Raw genomic sequence first — 18,190 nt, forward strand, 5'->3', positions numbered from 1 at the left:
TCTACCAGGTGTCATGTGTGATCAACAATTTCAGGCCAACCCAGATAGCAGCGCCGACTCCTCCACCTCCACAGCGCTCAGAGCCCCCCGTTGGGCTGCCTCTTCTCAGCCTGCCCCGCGTGGAGAGTCCACTTGAAAAGTTAAGTGGCCTCCAGGTAAGGGGTGGGGGAAACGAAATGTACCAAAACGATCAAAACAATGTTTCAAATGTACATGTACTTGTTTTTTTATCGAAAGGTTTGGGCATTTTCATTCCATGAAAAATCTGTGAGTACGTCCAACCTGACCTCCTCAGAATCAGCTGTAGTGTCACGGTCTGGCTGGCAGATGGTGGGGATGTGGGGAAAGAAGGACCCAGTCGCGGTCCTTTGCTCTGTGTGTAAACAGTGCATTTATTTACAGTGACGAAACTGATACACAACAATACATTCCCGTGTGTCCCCGACTTCCACTCCGTGTCTTCTCCCAGTGTTTGTGCTCCGTGTGTCCGCCCTCTTGTCCAGCAATCCTCCAGGGAAAATAGATGCAGTAGTTAGCACTCTCAATTACACTTGGTAAGCTCACACTCACAAACAGACCAACTGGAGAACTGACGGGAAGTATCACGCAATGATCCCGCGTCGGTGGGAGCTCCAAGACTCTCCCGACGAGCCCTGATCAGCAGCAGGTGTGTGGTTTCGGGTGTGGCCAGTCCCCTAGCAAGGCCACACCCACCAGGCCTGAAGGCGCCTGTAAACGAGTGCTCAGACACACACACACCCACACACACATATGTACAAGCATAGAGAAGAGGGGTAGCAACACCAAAAATACATATGAAGTAACATAAGTCTATAACTGCTCAGGGATCCTGGGTCGCTCAGACCCAGGGCCCTGACATGTAGTGTCTTTAGAAAAACTATATACATTTTTAACGTTATAGAAAAAAAAATTGACATATTACATGCCATCATATTACATATTTTCAGTGTTTGTGATCTTTTTTTGAGCTTCAGATCAATTTTACACCCACTTTGAGTGCTACAGTCTAAACCCAGATCTTATCTATTGTTATGCATGTTTTCTCTTATTTCTATAACCAGCTTTGAGCATTAATATCATGGGATGTAGTCTGTAATGTAGAAGAACAGAAAAAAAGCATTTACTTTTATGGGTCATATCCACAAGTGATCGAGGTGGCTGGTCACAACAAGTAGAATATAAAAGGTCTTTTGTTTTGATACCAGGTTCATTTTCCAGCTCTGATTCCTTTGTGTTGAAATCCTTTACTAATCATTACTAACAAGTAACCATTTTTTTTTAAATTGAACATCCATTTCCTTCAGAAATGCCTTAATTCTTCATCGCATATATTCAACAAGGTGCTGGAAACACAGTTGCTGCAGATTTTTACTTGGCTGCACATCCACATCCTGAGTCTCCCATTCCCCGCATCCCTAAGGTGCTTTATTGGATTGAGATCTGGTAACTATGGAGACCATTGGAGTACGGTGATGTCATTGTCATGTTCAACCCATCAGAACATAGCTGCTCGGCTCACAAAGGAATAGACGTGGTCCGCAACAATACTCAGGCAAGCTGTGGTAGTGAAACAATGCTCAATTGGTTCTAAGGGAGTCTTTGGCTCCCTTAGATACTCCCCAAACCATTACACCAGCAGTCTGAACTGTTGATCAAAGGCAAGATTTCATGTTGTTGATATATTATTCTGATTCCGTCTGAATGTCGCAGCAGGAATCAAGACTGATCAGACCGGGCAGCATTTTTCCAATCTTCTGTTTCCTGTGCAATTTATAGGAGTTGCACACCAGGTGATCTTCTACTGCTGTGGCTGATCTGCTTTGAGGTTTAACATGTGTTCAGATATGCTCTTCTGCATAGCTTGGATGTGATTAATGGTTATTAAAGTTACTATTTACTTTCTATTACCTCGAAGCAGTCTGACTATACTTCAGGACGTCAGCGTGACCATGTGTACATGAGTCTAGGTTGGATTGCAATTTGGCGTGAATATACAAAAACCATAGTGACAAAACAACACGCACCCAGAGACCTGTGGAATTGATATTTTCATAAAGCATATGTGCAACAAGACAACCTATTAGAGAAAATTTTCATACATCAGTATGAAGGAGCAACTTTGTAAGGCTTTGTTTTTATATACTAAAAAAAAAGTCAGATGATTTGAGGGGTCAGATTTTATGGATCTTTTATGGAATGATCCTCCTGTCTTGTTTGACTCATTATGTCTTAATGTGTACCAGATGCTCTGATTGCTGTCTGATATCCCAGCTTTGTGTACCCATTCTCTTGTCTAGACATCATCACTGGGAATTTTTTTTTACTGTTATTATCTCAGTCTAGTCAAGTTCATTTGCCCTTTTCTCTAAAATTTAACTTCCCAAATATTTTACAATGTGTTCTGATATGAACTTTCTCTCTCGTCTTCCCCTCCCTTTCCTGTGTCCTCCCATTAGGCTCCAGGGCTACCGTATTCTGAGATCACATGACCATCAGCCAATCCCGTCCCCCGCCCCTCCCGATGTGCTCCTCCCCTCACGACGTTGCCTCACCAGCGCAGTCTAGACCTGCCCACTGAGTGCCCCCCGCCCTGCCACGCCCACCCCGAAGGACGAAAGCCTCTCAGACGAGTCAAATCCACCCAGGTCTGAAGGTCCACCCGTCACATGAGACAAACCAGCAAAAATCACACGCGGCGAGCCTGGCCAAAATTCGCCATCTGCTAAGGACCAGACGGAGACAGAGACCTGCCCTCCTTACCTTGCACTGTCCTGTTTGTCATCCACGGTGGCCTACCTTCTCCTTTGGGTGAAAAAGACCCATTTCATGACTCGCCAAAGCCAGAGCTGTTAAAGCAATACTGTTTCCTGCTTTCTTGTCCAGTTTTTCCACAAAGACTATAAAGACTGTTGGCTGGTGATGACTTGATATTTTAAAAACAACAACAACAACAAAAACAATTACAAAAACAACTCAGCAGCGCTGAGGGTTTGGGGATCGAAGAAAATCCCGGGCACAAGTGAATTGCCCTCAAGACCATTTTGTAACACTCAGGATGATTAAATAGAAACAAGCAGAGGACAAGAATAAGAACAAAGACCTTTATAATAAGAATACAGGTACCATCGAGAGTATTAACATTTTCTTTTATCCTCAAAGTCAATAAGAGATGCTGTCAAAGAGAAAGCACTTTTGTAAATTATAGCACAGATGAACCGACTCAGTGTTCACGAACCTGTGTTGTATCCTATTTTCTTTTATTTTATATTGTGTGACGTGATAGAAGAGAGATTTATACACACCACAGCTGTGCTCGTGATGCCACGTGTTTTCTGGCATCATTTAATTCATCCTCGAAGTGAACAGCATTTGATTTTCACCAACTTTCCAAATATCCTTATTCCTTTCTATTCAGGTGTGTGTTCTAAATGTACTGTAGGATTAATCTCCATCCTGTGAAACATTATGGAGAACTCTGTGATTTGACATACTGCCTGTTCCAATGTGAAAGTCTGTAAAAACAAAATCCCTTTTGTCTGTTTCCCTCGTCCCCTTTTTTAACACTTCCATGCATCGTCTTTTATTCCAGAGTACATTTATCTAAATACTGGACACCTGTATGATGTTTCCTACATTTATATCAGCTGGTGTTTCCAAAACTAGTCTGTAATAAGAGTGGTTATGACATCAGTTTGCTGCAGTTCATGCATCTGTCCTGTCTAGTTGTTCCTAGCTCCATCAGTGTTTCCTCTCACCGATTCTCTAACAGTGATGGCACAGACCAGTGTGTAAGACAGAGGTAAGCCCTCTGAGCTGTGTATAGTTTTGTACAGAATATAGGTTTTTTTTTACACAGTATATACCGTATTATGATTTATTGTGTGAAAAATGTGAAGCTACCTGAAGCTGTCTTGTACGAACATGAGTAGTAGCCTGATCTAAAGCAGGAATGTAGCGCAGTGGAGAAGTGTGTGAAATCTAAAAGCATAAAATTGGGGTGTTTGGCTCACAACTTGCTTGCTTCTGCTCAGTTCAAAAGGACACTCCAGGGAGGGTATACTACCCTACACACTGGGTTATATAAAGAAGACGTTGTTAAGGTTTTATTAAGCGTGTGTGTGCGTGAGTGCGTGTGCATATTTGTTTGTATGTTTATAATGAGCACATTGTATGGCAGCATAACTGTTAATTTGGCAATCTGTTTTCTTAAGTTAAACTGTCAAAAGTAGCTGCTATAATTACACACTTGTGCATGTGTGTAACTGCAGGCCTTCGAAGGACCCCTGCCAAGGCTTCTTAACAATGCCTGTTATAGCAGGTGCTCATTATAGCTCTGTGATTACCTACGGTGAAACTTTTCAGTCGGAATTTTTTTTGTAAATAACTGAAGAGATAGAGAATACCATAACTGTCTAAATAATGTTATTTTCATGTTGAAATGTCACTGTTTTGTATTTATTTACCAAAATAAATCACAATTATAACACACCGCTTGGTGAATTACATTTTCTAATTTTCACTTTGTTTTGTGTGTGATTTAGTTGAATTCCTTGCTACCGTTAATGAGGATATAGATTTTATGTTTTACTCTTTTTTTGTTACATGGTCTTATTTGAAATATCGGACATTCAGTAGTGGTGCATGCTGCACATGCAAGTGACGCTTTTTGGACAATTTGTTTCAGTTGAGCAGCTAGCAAGAATGGTAAATGGACCGGTTCTTATATAGCACTTTTCTACTCTGCCTGAGCACTAAAAGCACTTTATATAACTTGCCATTCACACAAATATTCACTATGCTTTAGTGCTTTTTATATAACATTAACATACATTCATACTTTGTGTCAAAGAGCGACTTGGGGTTAGTATCTTGCCCCATTACAAGAATTCTGCATGCAGTCTGGATCAAACCACCAACCAACCACCAATTAGTAGATGACCTATTCTAGCCAAACCCAACTACCCCCATCTACAGCCACCCCTGAGTCCTGGGTTCAAATCCACAGGCTTTTCTGTGTAATTCCACCCACAGTCTAATGACATGCACAGGGTTAGGTTTATTAGCAATACTAAACCAGCCATAGGTCTCTCTCTGTGTTAGCGCTGAAACACCTGTCCCAGGTGTACCCTTTACTTGCCCTATTTTAGCCTCCCCGTGACCCTGAATTAGATAGCTGAAGAAAATTGACAAATGGTTTCTGTTAATCTTGACAACAGTGACCAGAAAAATCAATCTTCATTACATCCATGAAGCGTCACTGTGGTCTTCCTATTTTCCTCTTCCCTGACAGCACCCTTTATTTTGCTTTGACTTCTTTGGATTTTTATAGAACAAAGTAAAGATACAAAGTGCTAAAGAATAAGAATGTACAAATTTGAAAAATGCAAAAATAACTTCACTGGAACTTAAAGCAATTTCAAATTCAGTGGAAACAAGCGAAAACATGTACACATGGTTTAAAGAAGCAAAACAATACAAATAAATCACACTTATCTCACAGAGTTCTTCGTGCAGGGAATTACACAGTCGTGCTGCTGAGAGTGCACGGGCTTGATCACCTTTAGTGACCTGACGAGTCTTTGGCATTACTTATAAAGGTCATGTTGGAAGATCTCAGTCAAGATTATATGGCGTCAGCAGTTTGTGGATGCAGAGCGCATCCACAAACCGACTGTGCAGGGATTTAAAAACCAGCAATAATATTTTTTAAACTATATTAAGCCAGTGAAGGGCTACAAGTAAAGTCTTTTGATGCCAGTGTATGTTATGATGGGCAATGCTGGAATAATCAAGTAGTACAGGCTGAAATAAATGAATCTACTATCCCTCCTCTTTACATGCCCAAATCATCTCAACCCATCATGGGACAAATTCAATAAAAGCAGCTGCAGTGGTGTGCTGACTTTGTCCCTGAAATAATTTCTAAAAACTCCTTTTTTTCCCCTGGAAATTAAACTAATATCACCATTTTTGTCATTGTGTAATTGTGCCATAGATTTGAATATGAGTGCCATGTCTCTCTATTATAATGTCTCTAACTGAAATGAACCAGATCCACAGTGGTTATCCAACCACAGGGCACTGCTAGAGGTGTCTAGAGTCAGAACTAGACGGACAGAATATAAGGCTGGTGATTTTAACATTGCAGCTGATTGGTGTTAGACATTTTAAATGAAACACCGGCGTGACTGATTACAAGAATTCTAGCCGGGACAGTGTGACTGTGACCCAGCACGCCACTAGATGGAATTCAATTTTCATTTTTCCTGCTGCTGTATGTCATGACATGCGATGATCTGTGGGAAAGATCTGTCTGTGCTCAGGTTCTGGAGTCATGATCCAGTTTCACACATCTGCACAATACATACTACAAGTACTCAGTGTACTGTACAGCACACCGCTTTGCTATTTCGACACAAAAAGACTTTATATTAGAAATCAGGGAGGGCTTGACTCAAACTGTGATCTTAGATTCCCACTACGCTTCACAAAAAGGGTTTCTGGAGATACCACAGCAACCACAATTAATCTGCATCTGTGATTGCTTCACTCATTTCCTTTTTAGGAAAATAATAAATAAATATAAAATAATAAAATTCTCATCAACATCACATTCTGAAAAGTCGACTGTTACTGATTTTGTCAATTTCACAGTGTAAACACTACGGGGTTTGTTGTAAAGCATGCAGGCAGTAATGGGAAAGTACTGCCCCTTAGTGGTCTTAATTGAACTTCTTGTTTAAGATGTACTAATCAACACATGAAATGTATTTACATATGCACTTGCATTTAATTATCTAATGAGCACTTGGAAGTACATTTGTCTAAATCTGTCTTTATCAATATACTATTAACATCTGCAGCATATCGGGATTGCAGCTTTATTCCTCATGAATCTGCAGAAACGTGGCTCAAAACGTTGAAGCAGATAACTGTGGACACAGGGTGGCACTGTTTACCATGGTTACTGGGAAAGGGAAGCGCAAGAGAGGGGCTTTCAGGACTCACCAGCTTTAATGTTTATGAAATCAAACCCCACATTATGAATGTAAAAATATGCTAAAAGAGAAATTTTATTTATTTATTTACTTTGGCTTGAGACCTCTGCTGGCCCGGGAGCAGGCATTATTCATCAACTAATAAATGCAATGCAATATGGCACAATTACTTTGCAATAAAGACAAAGGCAATTTCTCTCCCTCTCTATTCTCTCTCAATTGCCCCAATCTCTTCCCGCCCCTCTTTGTGTTCCTTTGAGTTTGTGTTTGTCAGTCTTGTTAATAACAACACAAATACACACATGCACGCACGCACGCACGCACACACACGCAAACAGAGAACTCTCTGCACTCTCTCGACAACATTATCTTTTCCGGAAATTGCTTCTCAAGCACAGCCAGAGCCCCATTAGAAAAGAAGAGCGCTACGCTGTAACCTTTTTAAAAAGCCATTAGTGATGCACCTGCTTCTCTCTCTGTTCCTATTTGTCTCTCTTGTTAACACTGACACACACATACACACACTAACAGACACACACACACACACATTTTCTACATCCTGATTGCCAGCATCCCCATTCCCAATCGTACAAACTGGCTACTGAGCAAAAGCACACATCCACTCCAATTAGAGTATGAATCACTTACATCTTGAAGTTCTGCCTCAGAGTGCAAAACCACTCAATTTAATAATTTACGTGTGCTATTCTAATGACTTGTGACTGTTAAATTAGTGTTTTGGACATGAGTAATTCTCTCTCAAAGCTAGACACTGAGAAAACAGGATGGATATTTTGTAACATGTCAAGCCACTAGAGCTGATATAGGCCATCTGAGATGAATGATGAACTTGATTTGGGTGATTAGAATGTGTTAATATCACTTTAAGTGCAGTCAGAGATAGATCAGCGGTTATGACAGAACATAATGCGCGAGACGTAAACACGCAAACACGAGAAGCATATCCGTTAAGATACCTGTGTGAAAGAGAAAGGATTCCACTGATTTTAAACATCAAAATCTTATTAAATGTCTTGGGGAGGAGTACTACAAGTGTAAAAAACAAAAAAAAAGTAGTATAAAGCCTTTTGTGGTTCCAGAGGGAGTGTGAAGTTTTATAAATTGCCTCAAAGCACTTGGATCTGAAGACAACAAGCTTGAAAATGGAACAAATCTGAGGTGGAGTTAGAAAGAATGAGCTAGCCAGGCTGGGAGAGCAGACTGATGTTACATTAACATCAAAATACAAGTGTGAAATCTAATACTGGCTAGTGCAACAGCTCTTCTACATATACTACTTTCAGCACATACATACACAAAAGGACAAAAGAAAATGAGCATTTTTATAAATGTAGTGATGCAATTTATCAGAACGCCATGACCATCCACTCAGTTATATAGCAGAGCAATCAACTATAAAAAAAAACTGAAAATGAGGAAGGGTTATAAAAGTAGAATTTGGTGCAGAGCTATTGTGTTGTATTGTGCTGAGGCTTCAGCTAAATATCTGGACCTGATGCATGGATTTTGATCTGGATTTTTTTTTACCTGTTCATCGTGACTGAGACAGTTTTAAATAAGTGCAAATGTAATTACACCATTAAACCTTCTGGGGAAAAAAAAATGAAAAATGAAAAATGTAAAACATGTCTGGCTCTCACCTGAGACCAAATTGCTCATAGGCATTCAATTTATGTATTAAAGGGTCATGTATGACTGACTGCACTTCTATGTGTGCGTTTCCTTGAGTACGTTCGTGCTTGTCTGTGTGCGCCTTTGTGTGTGTGCGTGTCTGTGATTTCCTGTGATAAGCTGAACTTTACTCCCTGACTAAGTGTTTGGTAGTAATGGCCTTGATCCCTGAGTCACACGCTGTCTGGGACTGAACCGCTATGCATGTGTGTTTGAGAGAGAGACAGAGAAAGAGAAGCAGAGACTGAGGATGAGAGAGAGAAAGAGAAAGAGAAGTATCAAGGGGGGGGGGGGGGGGGGGGGTAGTCAAATGAGTGTGGTTTATCGCATCCCAAAACAAACCAGAGGCCTCTGAGTAATAAAAAGGCACTATCTGTCATAGTAAATTCCAAATAGTGGTTGTTGCCTTGCTGCAGTCTCCTGATTATCCTCAGTGGTCTGCCTCTGACAATTATGAAGCCATTAACACTGCGAGTGTGAGTGCACATATGTACACGTGTGTGTGTGTGTGTGTGTGTGTGTGTGTGTGTGTGTGTGTGTGTGTGTGTATATATATATATATATATGTGTGTGTCCAAAAGAGAAAGGAGAGAGATACAGAGACGCTATGGCTGCTGATTTGAAGAAATATGCTTTCATTTATTTTATGGCCCTGGAGGCTCCAGTGCCTTACAGCATCAAACTTCTGGGCTCTCAAACATTAAATTCACATGTTTGCTGCATTTCTGCTATTGTTACTGATGCCTCTGACCAAATCAGAGACAGTAAGGCACAAAGAAAGAAATGGATTAAAAAACAAATCATACACAAAAGTTACTAGAAAAGGGTGTATACAGACTATCTCGTGTGTCGGCCATTACTGAGCACTTGGCAATCATACACATGCACACACTCTAATGGTTTTGAGCGGTCAGCCCTTTTACACACCACCAAATGAGGAGATGAGCAAAAATGTCTTTACCACCAATCCTATCCAGCATGTCTAATAAGGAAGACCATCCGCTGAATATATAAGAGAAAGATTGTTAAAAGGAACACAGACACGCCACCGGGGAATATACAGTAGAAATCTTTTTGAGACTCTGCAGCAAACGCCCTTAATGAAGTGCAACTATAAATACACACACGATAATTGGAAGAATATGTAGTCTGCGGTATACATTGTCATTAAAACACTCTGAGAATCCAGATTCATTCTCTGTAGTGAGAAATCTGTAAATCTACACTAAGTGGTCAAATCTTTTATCCGTTTGGGTTGCAGTGAGGATTCTACTGAAAACCGCTGAAAAGTGGGCTCAGCGACACATCCGAAAATCACTGTCAGTGAACACAGTTGGTCTCTGCATCCATGAATGAAAGTTAAATGTCTGTCAAGCAAAGATAAAAACAAATATGAACAAGAGCCAGAAATGCCACTCCCTTTTTTGGGTCCAAGCTTACTTTAGATGGGCAGAAAAGTTGTACTATCAGGTAACCAATCAAAAGCTAAAATTCTTTTTGAGAAACGGTGGATGCCACACCCTGCAGCCCAAAGACCAAGGGGACCACCTAGCATGGCACAGGATATGTGTGTTTTGGACTAACGTATGCTGCAATAACGACAAAATCTTTTCCAGTGTAGGCCTTTCTTATTTAAGCAAGGTAATGCCAAGAAACCTTGTGCACACAGTACAAGCGTCCAGGTGCAAAACTGGGCTGGCTGCATATCATATCTGTCACCTATATAAAACATCTGGCCCATTGTGCAATGAAAAATACAACATTTTAAAAGCCTTGAACTGCTGAGGAGCTGAAATACCTTATTGAGCAAGACTGAGGAAATATATCACTTCCACAACTACAGATATCCTCAGTTCTCCCCCAAAAGGAGTGTTATTTAATGAAGAATAATGAAACACAGAGTGAACATAAAATGTGTTGCGGGCAGTAAATTTTAAAATGGTCCCATTAAATCAACATCAACAACAATAACAAACAACAGAACCCTCTTTTAAGTGGGAAAATAAGTACTACATTCGGTTTCCCCTCCAAAGAGACGCAGCTAAATGAGATTTTAAAACAAATTGAGCCAACGGTAAATATATGTAATGCCAAATGTAACGCACTGCAACAGCCCAGACCTTTAAGTCAATAACAGCACAAATTAAAATCTAAAATGACCATGGGCTTGAAGCAATATCGTGAAAGATTAAAACGCCTTGTTGAAAAACCTGCAGGTTTTAGGTGATTTATTACCTGGCTGTTGCTCCAGACTGCTTTGTGTTTTACAGGTTTGTTCACTCACATTATTTAGAATATTAGTCAGACTGCTGCGGGCTCAAAGCATCGCGAATCCACGAACAATGAACTACAAAACGTGACACCTGTGATAAATACAGATTTTGTGTGAAAGCCGCCCACATATAATATCTTTTGCATAGGAAAATTAAAAACAACAACAACAAGAAGGCACCGTGTGCTACAGCCAGCGGGGCGAATTAATCAACCAGTGTTGCATTCGATGTGTAAAGCCAATATCTCTATTTTCTTTCTCTAGGGCCTACCAGTGGTCCATTATGGCCCTGGACTTGGGGACCGCTGCACTATGGGCGGGGGGCATTGGTCCTTGTCGGCGTGGTTTTATGGAGGCATGGACAAGAAAGAAAGACAGAGAAGAGGAGGAGGGGATAAGAATCAGAGGAGGAGGAAAAGAGAGGTGAGAGGTTGCAGATGAGTTGCATGGCATGGGATAGTGATGCTGCTGCATAGGCTCCATCGCTCCATCCCTCCCTCGGAGAGAATGGAAAAAACAAGGAGTGGTTATGTGATTCCCCACATGCAGGGTGAGGAGCGCACAGTGGAGAAAAGGAATAGCGGGGAGGGGGGCGTTTCCCTGCACAGCACAGTCTATTATCACCACACTTGAGCATGGATACGTTGTACAGCATATGGAGCGGCTTTTTCAGCTGACATAAAGGTGGACGTGGCGGTAAGTTAAATGTCTTTGTTTTTTTCGCTTTCATTAACCACGAAAAGCGATTTGGGCATAGTTCGCAGCACGGCGTTGTTGTTCAGGGTCCCGTCACTTTACACTGTCCTGTTTATTAAAGATATTTTGTTGATAATCCCTGAAGTGAAGAAAACAAGACTTGTAGATTTCTGCTTCATTAGCCGCTTTGCAGCACAGCATGGCATGAGATTACGCCCTATCAATTTGTCGCTGGCACGCTTTAGGATTTGATAACTAAACAGGTTGGTCCCAGCAGCCTCACTCCCAAGTGCCTATCAGATTACTTGATGCGAATTGTACCTGCATGCAGTTTAGGGTAATATTTAACCACAACAGCATGCCAACGTGTCTTCCTCCTTTGTATCCGGTTGGGGGGGGGGGGGGGGGGGGGGGGGAGAGAGAGAGAGAGAAGAAGAAGAAAGAAAAAAAGAAAAAAGAAAAGATGCTTAAAAATCTCTTTCACGCTCCCTGCAAAGGGTTAAGGATTCAATCCACGCCTGCCACTCTGAACTGGGTTCTCCTTGTCAGTAGAAGCGGATGTATTTACAAACAAAGAAAGCTTAATATCCAAGCCTGTCACGTAGGGGACAGGTGCTGGCTATCTGCAATTTTTACAGTGGTGTGTGTGGTTGTCTGGTTATCTGGGCTAGTAGGCCAACTGGAGCCTATGCATTAAGATTAAAGAAACCAAAGTGTCTCTTTTAAGTTTGTCACTAAAAGTTTGGCCCAAGGCTGATGGGTTGGATTCTTATTCTGCACTATGGGCTGAATTATTTGCAATGGCCATCGCTGGGTCGTTTAGTTTTTGTCTGTGTGGTGACTATAAGACCCCACAGTGTAGCAAAAAAGGAAAAAAATGACTGGAAAGATTTGCTGTTGCAGGCATAAGCATAAACATCCTCATAACAGTGCCTTTAGTTCCAAGCAATTAAGCAGTAATGTGCAAGCAGCAGCTCAGCATCCGCTTAGTCTGTCTCCATCTCAAGACTGTCTTGTCTTTGCCCCTGGCACAGCCACTTGTGATTCTGCATCCTATCTGAAATACCAGGTACATTAAATGATTGATAAGTCTGTTGCATCAGACATAAATATGAAACACAGACCGATTTTCTTTCATTAGGCCCTCCAGCTGGAGCCAGTTCAATTTCAATCAAGTCAATTCAGGAAATGGATTTTCTTATAAATGCGAGCCAGATGTCGTTTGCTGCGAAATGAAGTTCTTACCAAGTCTATGCAGAAATTATTAGAATTACAAAATGTGCATGCGGGGCAAGTTCATATGATCGTGAACGTAAAAGGGAGGCGAGAAAAAAAGGCCTGCCTGTCTGTACACTCAAAACTGCTGCCACAGGCACACCCATATGTGAGTGTCTTGCTATCATAGTTTAACCCCCGCATACACGGCTAAAACCACACTGAAGCATGTCTTCAAATTACACGAAGACATTCCAGTGACACCGAGCAGACACAGACCGGTCCTGAGTAGTGAAGAGGGCAGCAGCAGGGTGTATTTTTACACCAGATCTCTGACACCTACGTACATCTCTTCACAGCTCTTGGTGAGAACAGAAGACACGTCCACTTGAGTTGTCATCAGCAGCAGCCCAGACATGGACAGTTGGGATGGAGGAAGAGGCAAGATGCGAAGGGGAGAGATGAGGCGAGAAGACTAGAGAAGTATAGGTAATGAGGGAGGCGTCAAGATCTTGTCGATGTGATGGCCCTAGCTAGTTTTGGCACTTCTCGCAGAATGACAGCAGGATAGGAAGTAGACTATCACCAGAGTCTGAGAGGTGAGGGGTTTTGTCAGTGGCAAATGGGAACTTTTGAGGGGTGTCAGGTTCCCTGAAGTGCACCTCTGATAGGTGATTGGTTCGTGTGTGTGTGTGCTAATGGATAAACAAGCTGATCCGAGGATAACAAAGGGATAAAAGGGTAAATGCGTGGCAAAGAGAGGGAAAGGCAGCAGAGGGATCACAATGATTAGAGAGGAAAGGTTAAGTGGAAAAGTGAGCGATGAGAGGAGAAAAAGAAAAGAAAAGAGAGTGCATCAAGTCAGGTTTGTAAACTAGTTTGTTTCCGGGGGGAACTGTCTGTGGTGCTGATGTAACCCCACCAACCCGACAACTCCCACCCCCTCTTTTCCCAATAAAATCTCCTTCTCCCTCATTCTCTCCTCCTCAGCTATTGACTGACAGCTACTGTGGCTCTAATTGGCAAGTGTGGATAGGGGAGAGTAGAGCTTATTCTCCATGGGACGGACCAAGCAAGAGAGAAAGAGAGTGTGTGTTGAGGTGGGGAGGAGATGGGGGACGTATCCAGGGAAGTGGTCCAACAATAGTTGAGGGGAGAGGAGAAAAAGCAAAGGAAGAAGGAAATAGATGGTCAAATGGAGTCGTAAACAGTATGAAGGAAGACAGCGGGTGAGGAGGGGAGGATGGAGGTGAGGACTAAACATCTGTTTGGTAATCACTCTCTCCCCTCAGTGCAGTGTAACACATACTGACACCTATTTGATAATTGGTGAGCCTGCCCTCTCCCTCAGCGCTTGGCTAAATGGTTGCTTGATACTGGGGAGAGCACAGGGACTAGCTGTTGGCAGTGTAATCTGTTTACTTGGTGCAGCTCAGGTACAGACGCATAGCAGGCTGCCTGCGTGTCTGTGTATGGATGTGTGCATTGCTGTTGCTTACAGTCGGGTTATCAGTCTAACAGTGTGCTCGAGATGTGACTGCGTGTGTTAAATGCGTATTATAACCTCAGAGCAATGCCACTCCCTTGTCATTCAAGGATAAAAAATGAAAAAGAAAAATGATCTCTTTTGTCTCTTTTATCCCAGGTGCTGTCCTTAAAAGATGTGCCTCCACACAGACCTACTTCAACACTGCAATCTTATTCAGAGTGCAGAAGCTGAAGGGAAGCACACAGAAAAGGAAAGTGAGCTCCACAGTCGAGAGGAGAAAGAAAGTAATAGAGGGGAGGAGGTGGGCATTTCTGCTCCTGTCTCGACCACGGGTATTCTTGGGTTGATAATACAGATGTGGATGTTATTGCTTGAGAATACGCGTAGTCGAGTGGAAGCTTTATCATCAGCACTGGACCATAAACAGAACATTGCTCAGAGCCCAGGCAGACACATTTAAATGTATAGTCAAACTGAGGCATTTGGTGATTTCTAATTAAGCGCCCAGAGGTGACTTTTTATGGCAAAGGCTTATTTTGTTTAATCAGAAAGGGTTTTTATTTTTAAATAGAATCCAATCGGGGCTAGCAGGAGCCCAAATCCAATCCAGCCAATGAAAGGGTTTTATCATCGCAGTTTTATCAACCATGTCAACCCTTTACACCTGTGGAGGAAATGAGTTTGTGTCATTGGCTAGATTCAGCCTCCCCTGCAGAGGTGCTGGTGGGAAAGACTTGTACCATGCCACTAAGCTAAACCCCCAGGCATTAGTTCAGGGAGCTTAACACAAAAGTCTTCAGACTTAGACGTTAATTCCAAATTCTTGATTGCATATCCTTGTCATTCAGTCGTGCACACAAGTGATCCTATAATCTTATCAGTTGATGGGTGTCTTTCACAGACCTTCACACTCTGCACTGAACATTTTCCTGAAGAAATTTCAAGTTAAAAGAAAAAAACTAGCCGTGTGTTCCTGGACTTCACATCCCCCAGGCAAGGGGATAATATATTATATCATAACTGTGCATAAGCATCGTACCGCTGCACTTGCAACCACTGTTGCATTCCTATTTTCAAATCTTGCTAAAAATGTGTGTTTGATGCCCGTAGCAGCAACAGTAGACAGTACCACATGAGGACATGTCAAGGCTTGCACCCATGGCTGACATTTCAGTGTTCAGCTCAGCTGACTGGCTGTCACGATGGAGATCCAGACCCACATTCGCACATACGCTCAAGTGCCTGAATGTTCACATAATCTAGATGCTGGTAGGAAAATCGGGGATTGAGGGATCTCACAAAAATAGGCATATAGATAGATCTGACATATATGACTGCACTCACGGTGCAGCTAGTAGGTTCACTGGGTCCGCGTGCCAGTGAGGAAATAAGGGATTGACTGATTATATGGTTAACTATTTTTAGTCAGAATGATGGATGTTTATGTTCTTTATTGATCAAGCTGAGGTGTGGGTTTGAAAAATTCCCCGACGTTTGGGCGTGCTGATTAATCAGGTAGCAGCTGTGTTCGAATAAAACATTTTACATTTTGGGCGCATTAGCATTATTGCTAAGTATTATAAATTAGAAAATCAGCATTTCATTGCAAATTCAGCAATACATTAGCATCTGGTTATGTCCGTGATAAATTACACCCTTATCATTTACACGATTTCTTACTACTGTGTAAGCAAATCTCTTAAGAGTGTGTAATTATAATTTATACAAATTTCACTCCGAGGTTGCATAAACTTGTTGATTGGGCAAAGCCATTTCTGCGGTTTGGCGTGTATTTGTGTGTGTGCTTCTAAGCAACAAAATGACTATTGTGAGCACAGCTCCAGGTGCCTAGCAACCAAATCGCTGTTTCCTTGGCAACAGTTGCCTTGCACTCACTGTGTGGGTGATTGGCAGCCTTGACAACGGAGACGGAGTGACACTTGACCTCGCGTGCTGAATGGAAGAGGAGAAAGAAGAAGCGAGAAATAGAAGAGAGGGGGAGGCAGTGGGAGGGGACGTGCAGAGACAGAGAAGAGACTAAGTGATAATCATTCTCCATTGTAATCATCCTCCAGCATGTTTCATAAGGCGTCGTCAATACCTCTCCAGCTGGGGTCCATCATCAAACACAATACACAGTACAGTGCTCGCATGCATGGACACACTCTTCCTGGGTGGAGAGCCCAAGCAGGCACTCCACATCTCATCTATTATCACTCAGCCCTGCCTGGTGCACAACCTTGCTACGCTGTGTCTTCTTTCATTTGTGATCTGCTACATCCTCCACTCCGTGGGGATGAATGGATACTGGACTCCTAAAATGCGTCACGGTCACAAATGCCACAAGACAGTAGATAAGGAGCTGCACACAGAGACGTTTAATTCCAAATAGGTGCCATCGTTGTCTTTGGAACATTTAAATTACTGTAATTGATTAAATCAGCGTTTTGGTTTTCTCCATCTACCCTTTTGTTAGCTGAGGGAGGGTTTCATTGTGCTGTGCAGAATTTCCTATATATCAGAAATCATATTTTTGACTCTGTGTTTAAAGATATCAAAGGATCAAAACTGCACAAACTCCAAAAAAAACAACCTGTTTTGCTTTTAGCGCGAAGCATACTGTACAATACAAACCCAGTTTGATGAAGGCTCTGTAAAGTTGTGTAAATGGCCAATTAAAAATGAAATGCAATTATTTGACCATCATAATGGTTCCAACACTTTTCAAAAAAGCTGCAACAAGGTGCTGTTTGCTGCTGTTGTATTTTTTAAACACCTCTCTGTAAACATTTGGGACCGAGGAGACCATTTTTAAAAGCAGGGTGTTTTACATTACTTGCTTACATTAAGATTTTAGCAGTTACAGGCTTCTTTCTTTTATATTTTTCTTTGTTTCTTAGTGTGCCAAATGTTTATAGTAGGTGACAGCTCTGGGCTGCAGGCAGTTTTAGCACCAGGACTCTGTTATCACACAGCATTGCAGTTATAATACATATTGAATGTGGTCTGGCATTGTCTTGCTGAAATAAAACAAGGCTTTCCCTGAAAAGATGTTGTCTGGATCGAAGCATATGTTGCTCACTATTAATGGCACCTTAACAGATGTCATTCGCAGAAACGCCTTCCCCTTGGATTGCATGCTAATCACAAATCAGATCACATCCCTCTCCTCTTATTCAAGATGATTTTTTAAATGTTTGTTTCTCCTTTTTTTTTCACATGGTAGTTTTAACCCCGATTTGTGGATGGAGTGATTAACTATATTTTCTAATAATGGTTTCCTAAAATTAGCTGTGCCCATTGTGTATACACTTTTCTGTGGATGCTCTTAATGATATCATATACCATAAATTATAAAAATCCTAAAATGATTTCTCCAGTGCAGTCTGCGTCAGTGGTGAACTCCCTATGTTTGCTTCTAAGATGCTAATTGTAACCATTCATGTTACTAATTAACCTCAGGAGCACTGATGCGTTATTAATATTTATGCAGTGATTCTATGTAAAGCCTACGGTGTAGCATATGCAAGTTGCCGACGCCCTTTCCAGCATTTACATCTTTATATAAGTGTTTGCCGTTATGCCGTATGTACGGTGTGGATTAAACGCACGAGTATACGACCACTGTGAAACTGTGCAAAACACAAAACATGTTGCTGCTGTCCAATTCAAAAAAATAAAAATTTTAATTTTCATCATTCTGTTGTCTTTGTACCATTTTTTAATTAAAACTGCCTTTCAAATTATTTCAAAGATAATAATTTGAAATTATAAAATGGCCTTGTAAATAAGTGTGTTTTTTAACAA

The 18,190-nt window shown here is 41.6% G+C and overlaps 1 protein-coding gene across 3 annotated transcripts in view; it reads left to right on the top strand.

Annotated features, from left to right (window-relative positions):
* plppr2b (phospholipid phosphatase related 2b) overlaps positions 1 to 6,446 on the top strand; it is a 59,777-nt gene extending 53,331 nt beyond the window's left edge. The window contains exons 7-8 of one of the 3 annotated variants that reach the window (XM_085162892.1): positions 9 to 139; positions 2,478 to 6,446. In XM_085162892.1, the coding sequence (XP_085019018.1) occupies positions 9 to 139; positions 2,478 to 2,586 (240 nt within the window). In that variant the 3' untranslated portion in view covers positions 2,587 to 6,446. Of the gene's footprint in view, positions 1 to 8 lie in introns of all 3 variants that reach the window. The other 2 variants (XM_085162893.1, XM_085162891.1) reach the window with 2 other exon arrangements.
* The last annotated feature ends 11,744 nt before the right edge of the window (positions 6,447 to 18,190 follow it).

This window comes from Neolamprologus multifasciatus, chromosome 6, assembly GCF_963576455.1.
Source record: "Neolamprologus multifasciatus chromosome 6, fNeoMul1.2, whole genome shotgun sequence".
Lineage (NCBI taxonomy): Eukaryota > Metazoa > Chordata > Actinopteri > Cichliformes > Cichlidae > Neolamprologus > Neolamprologus multifasciatus.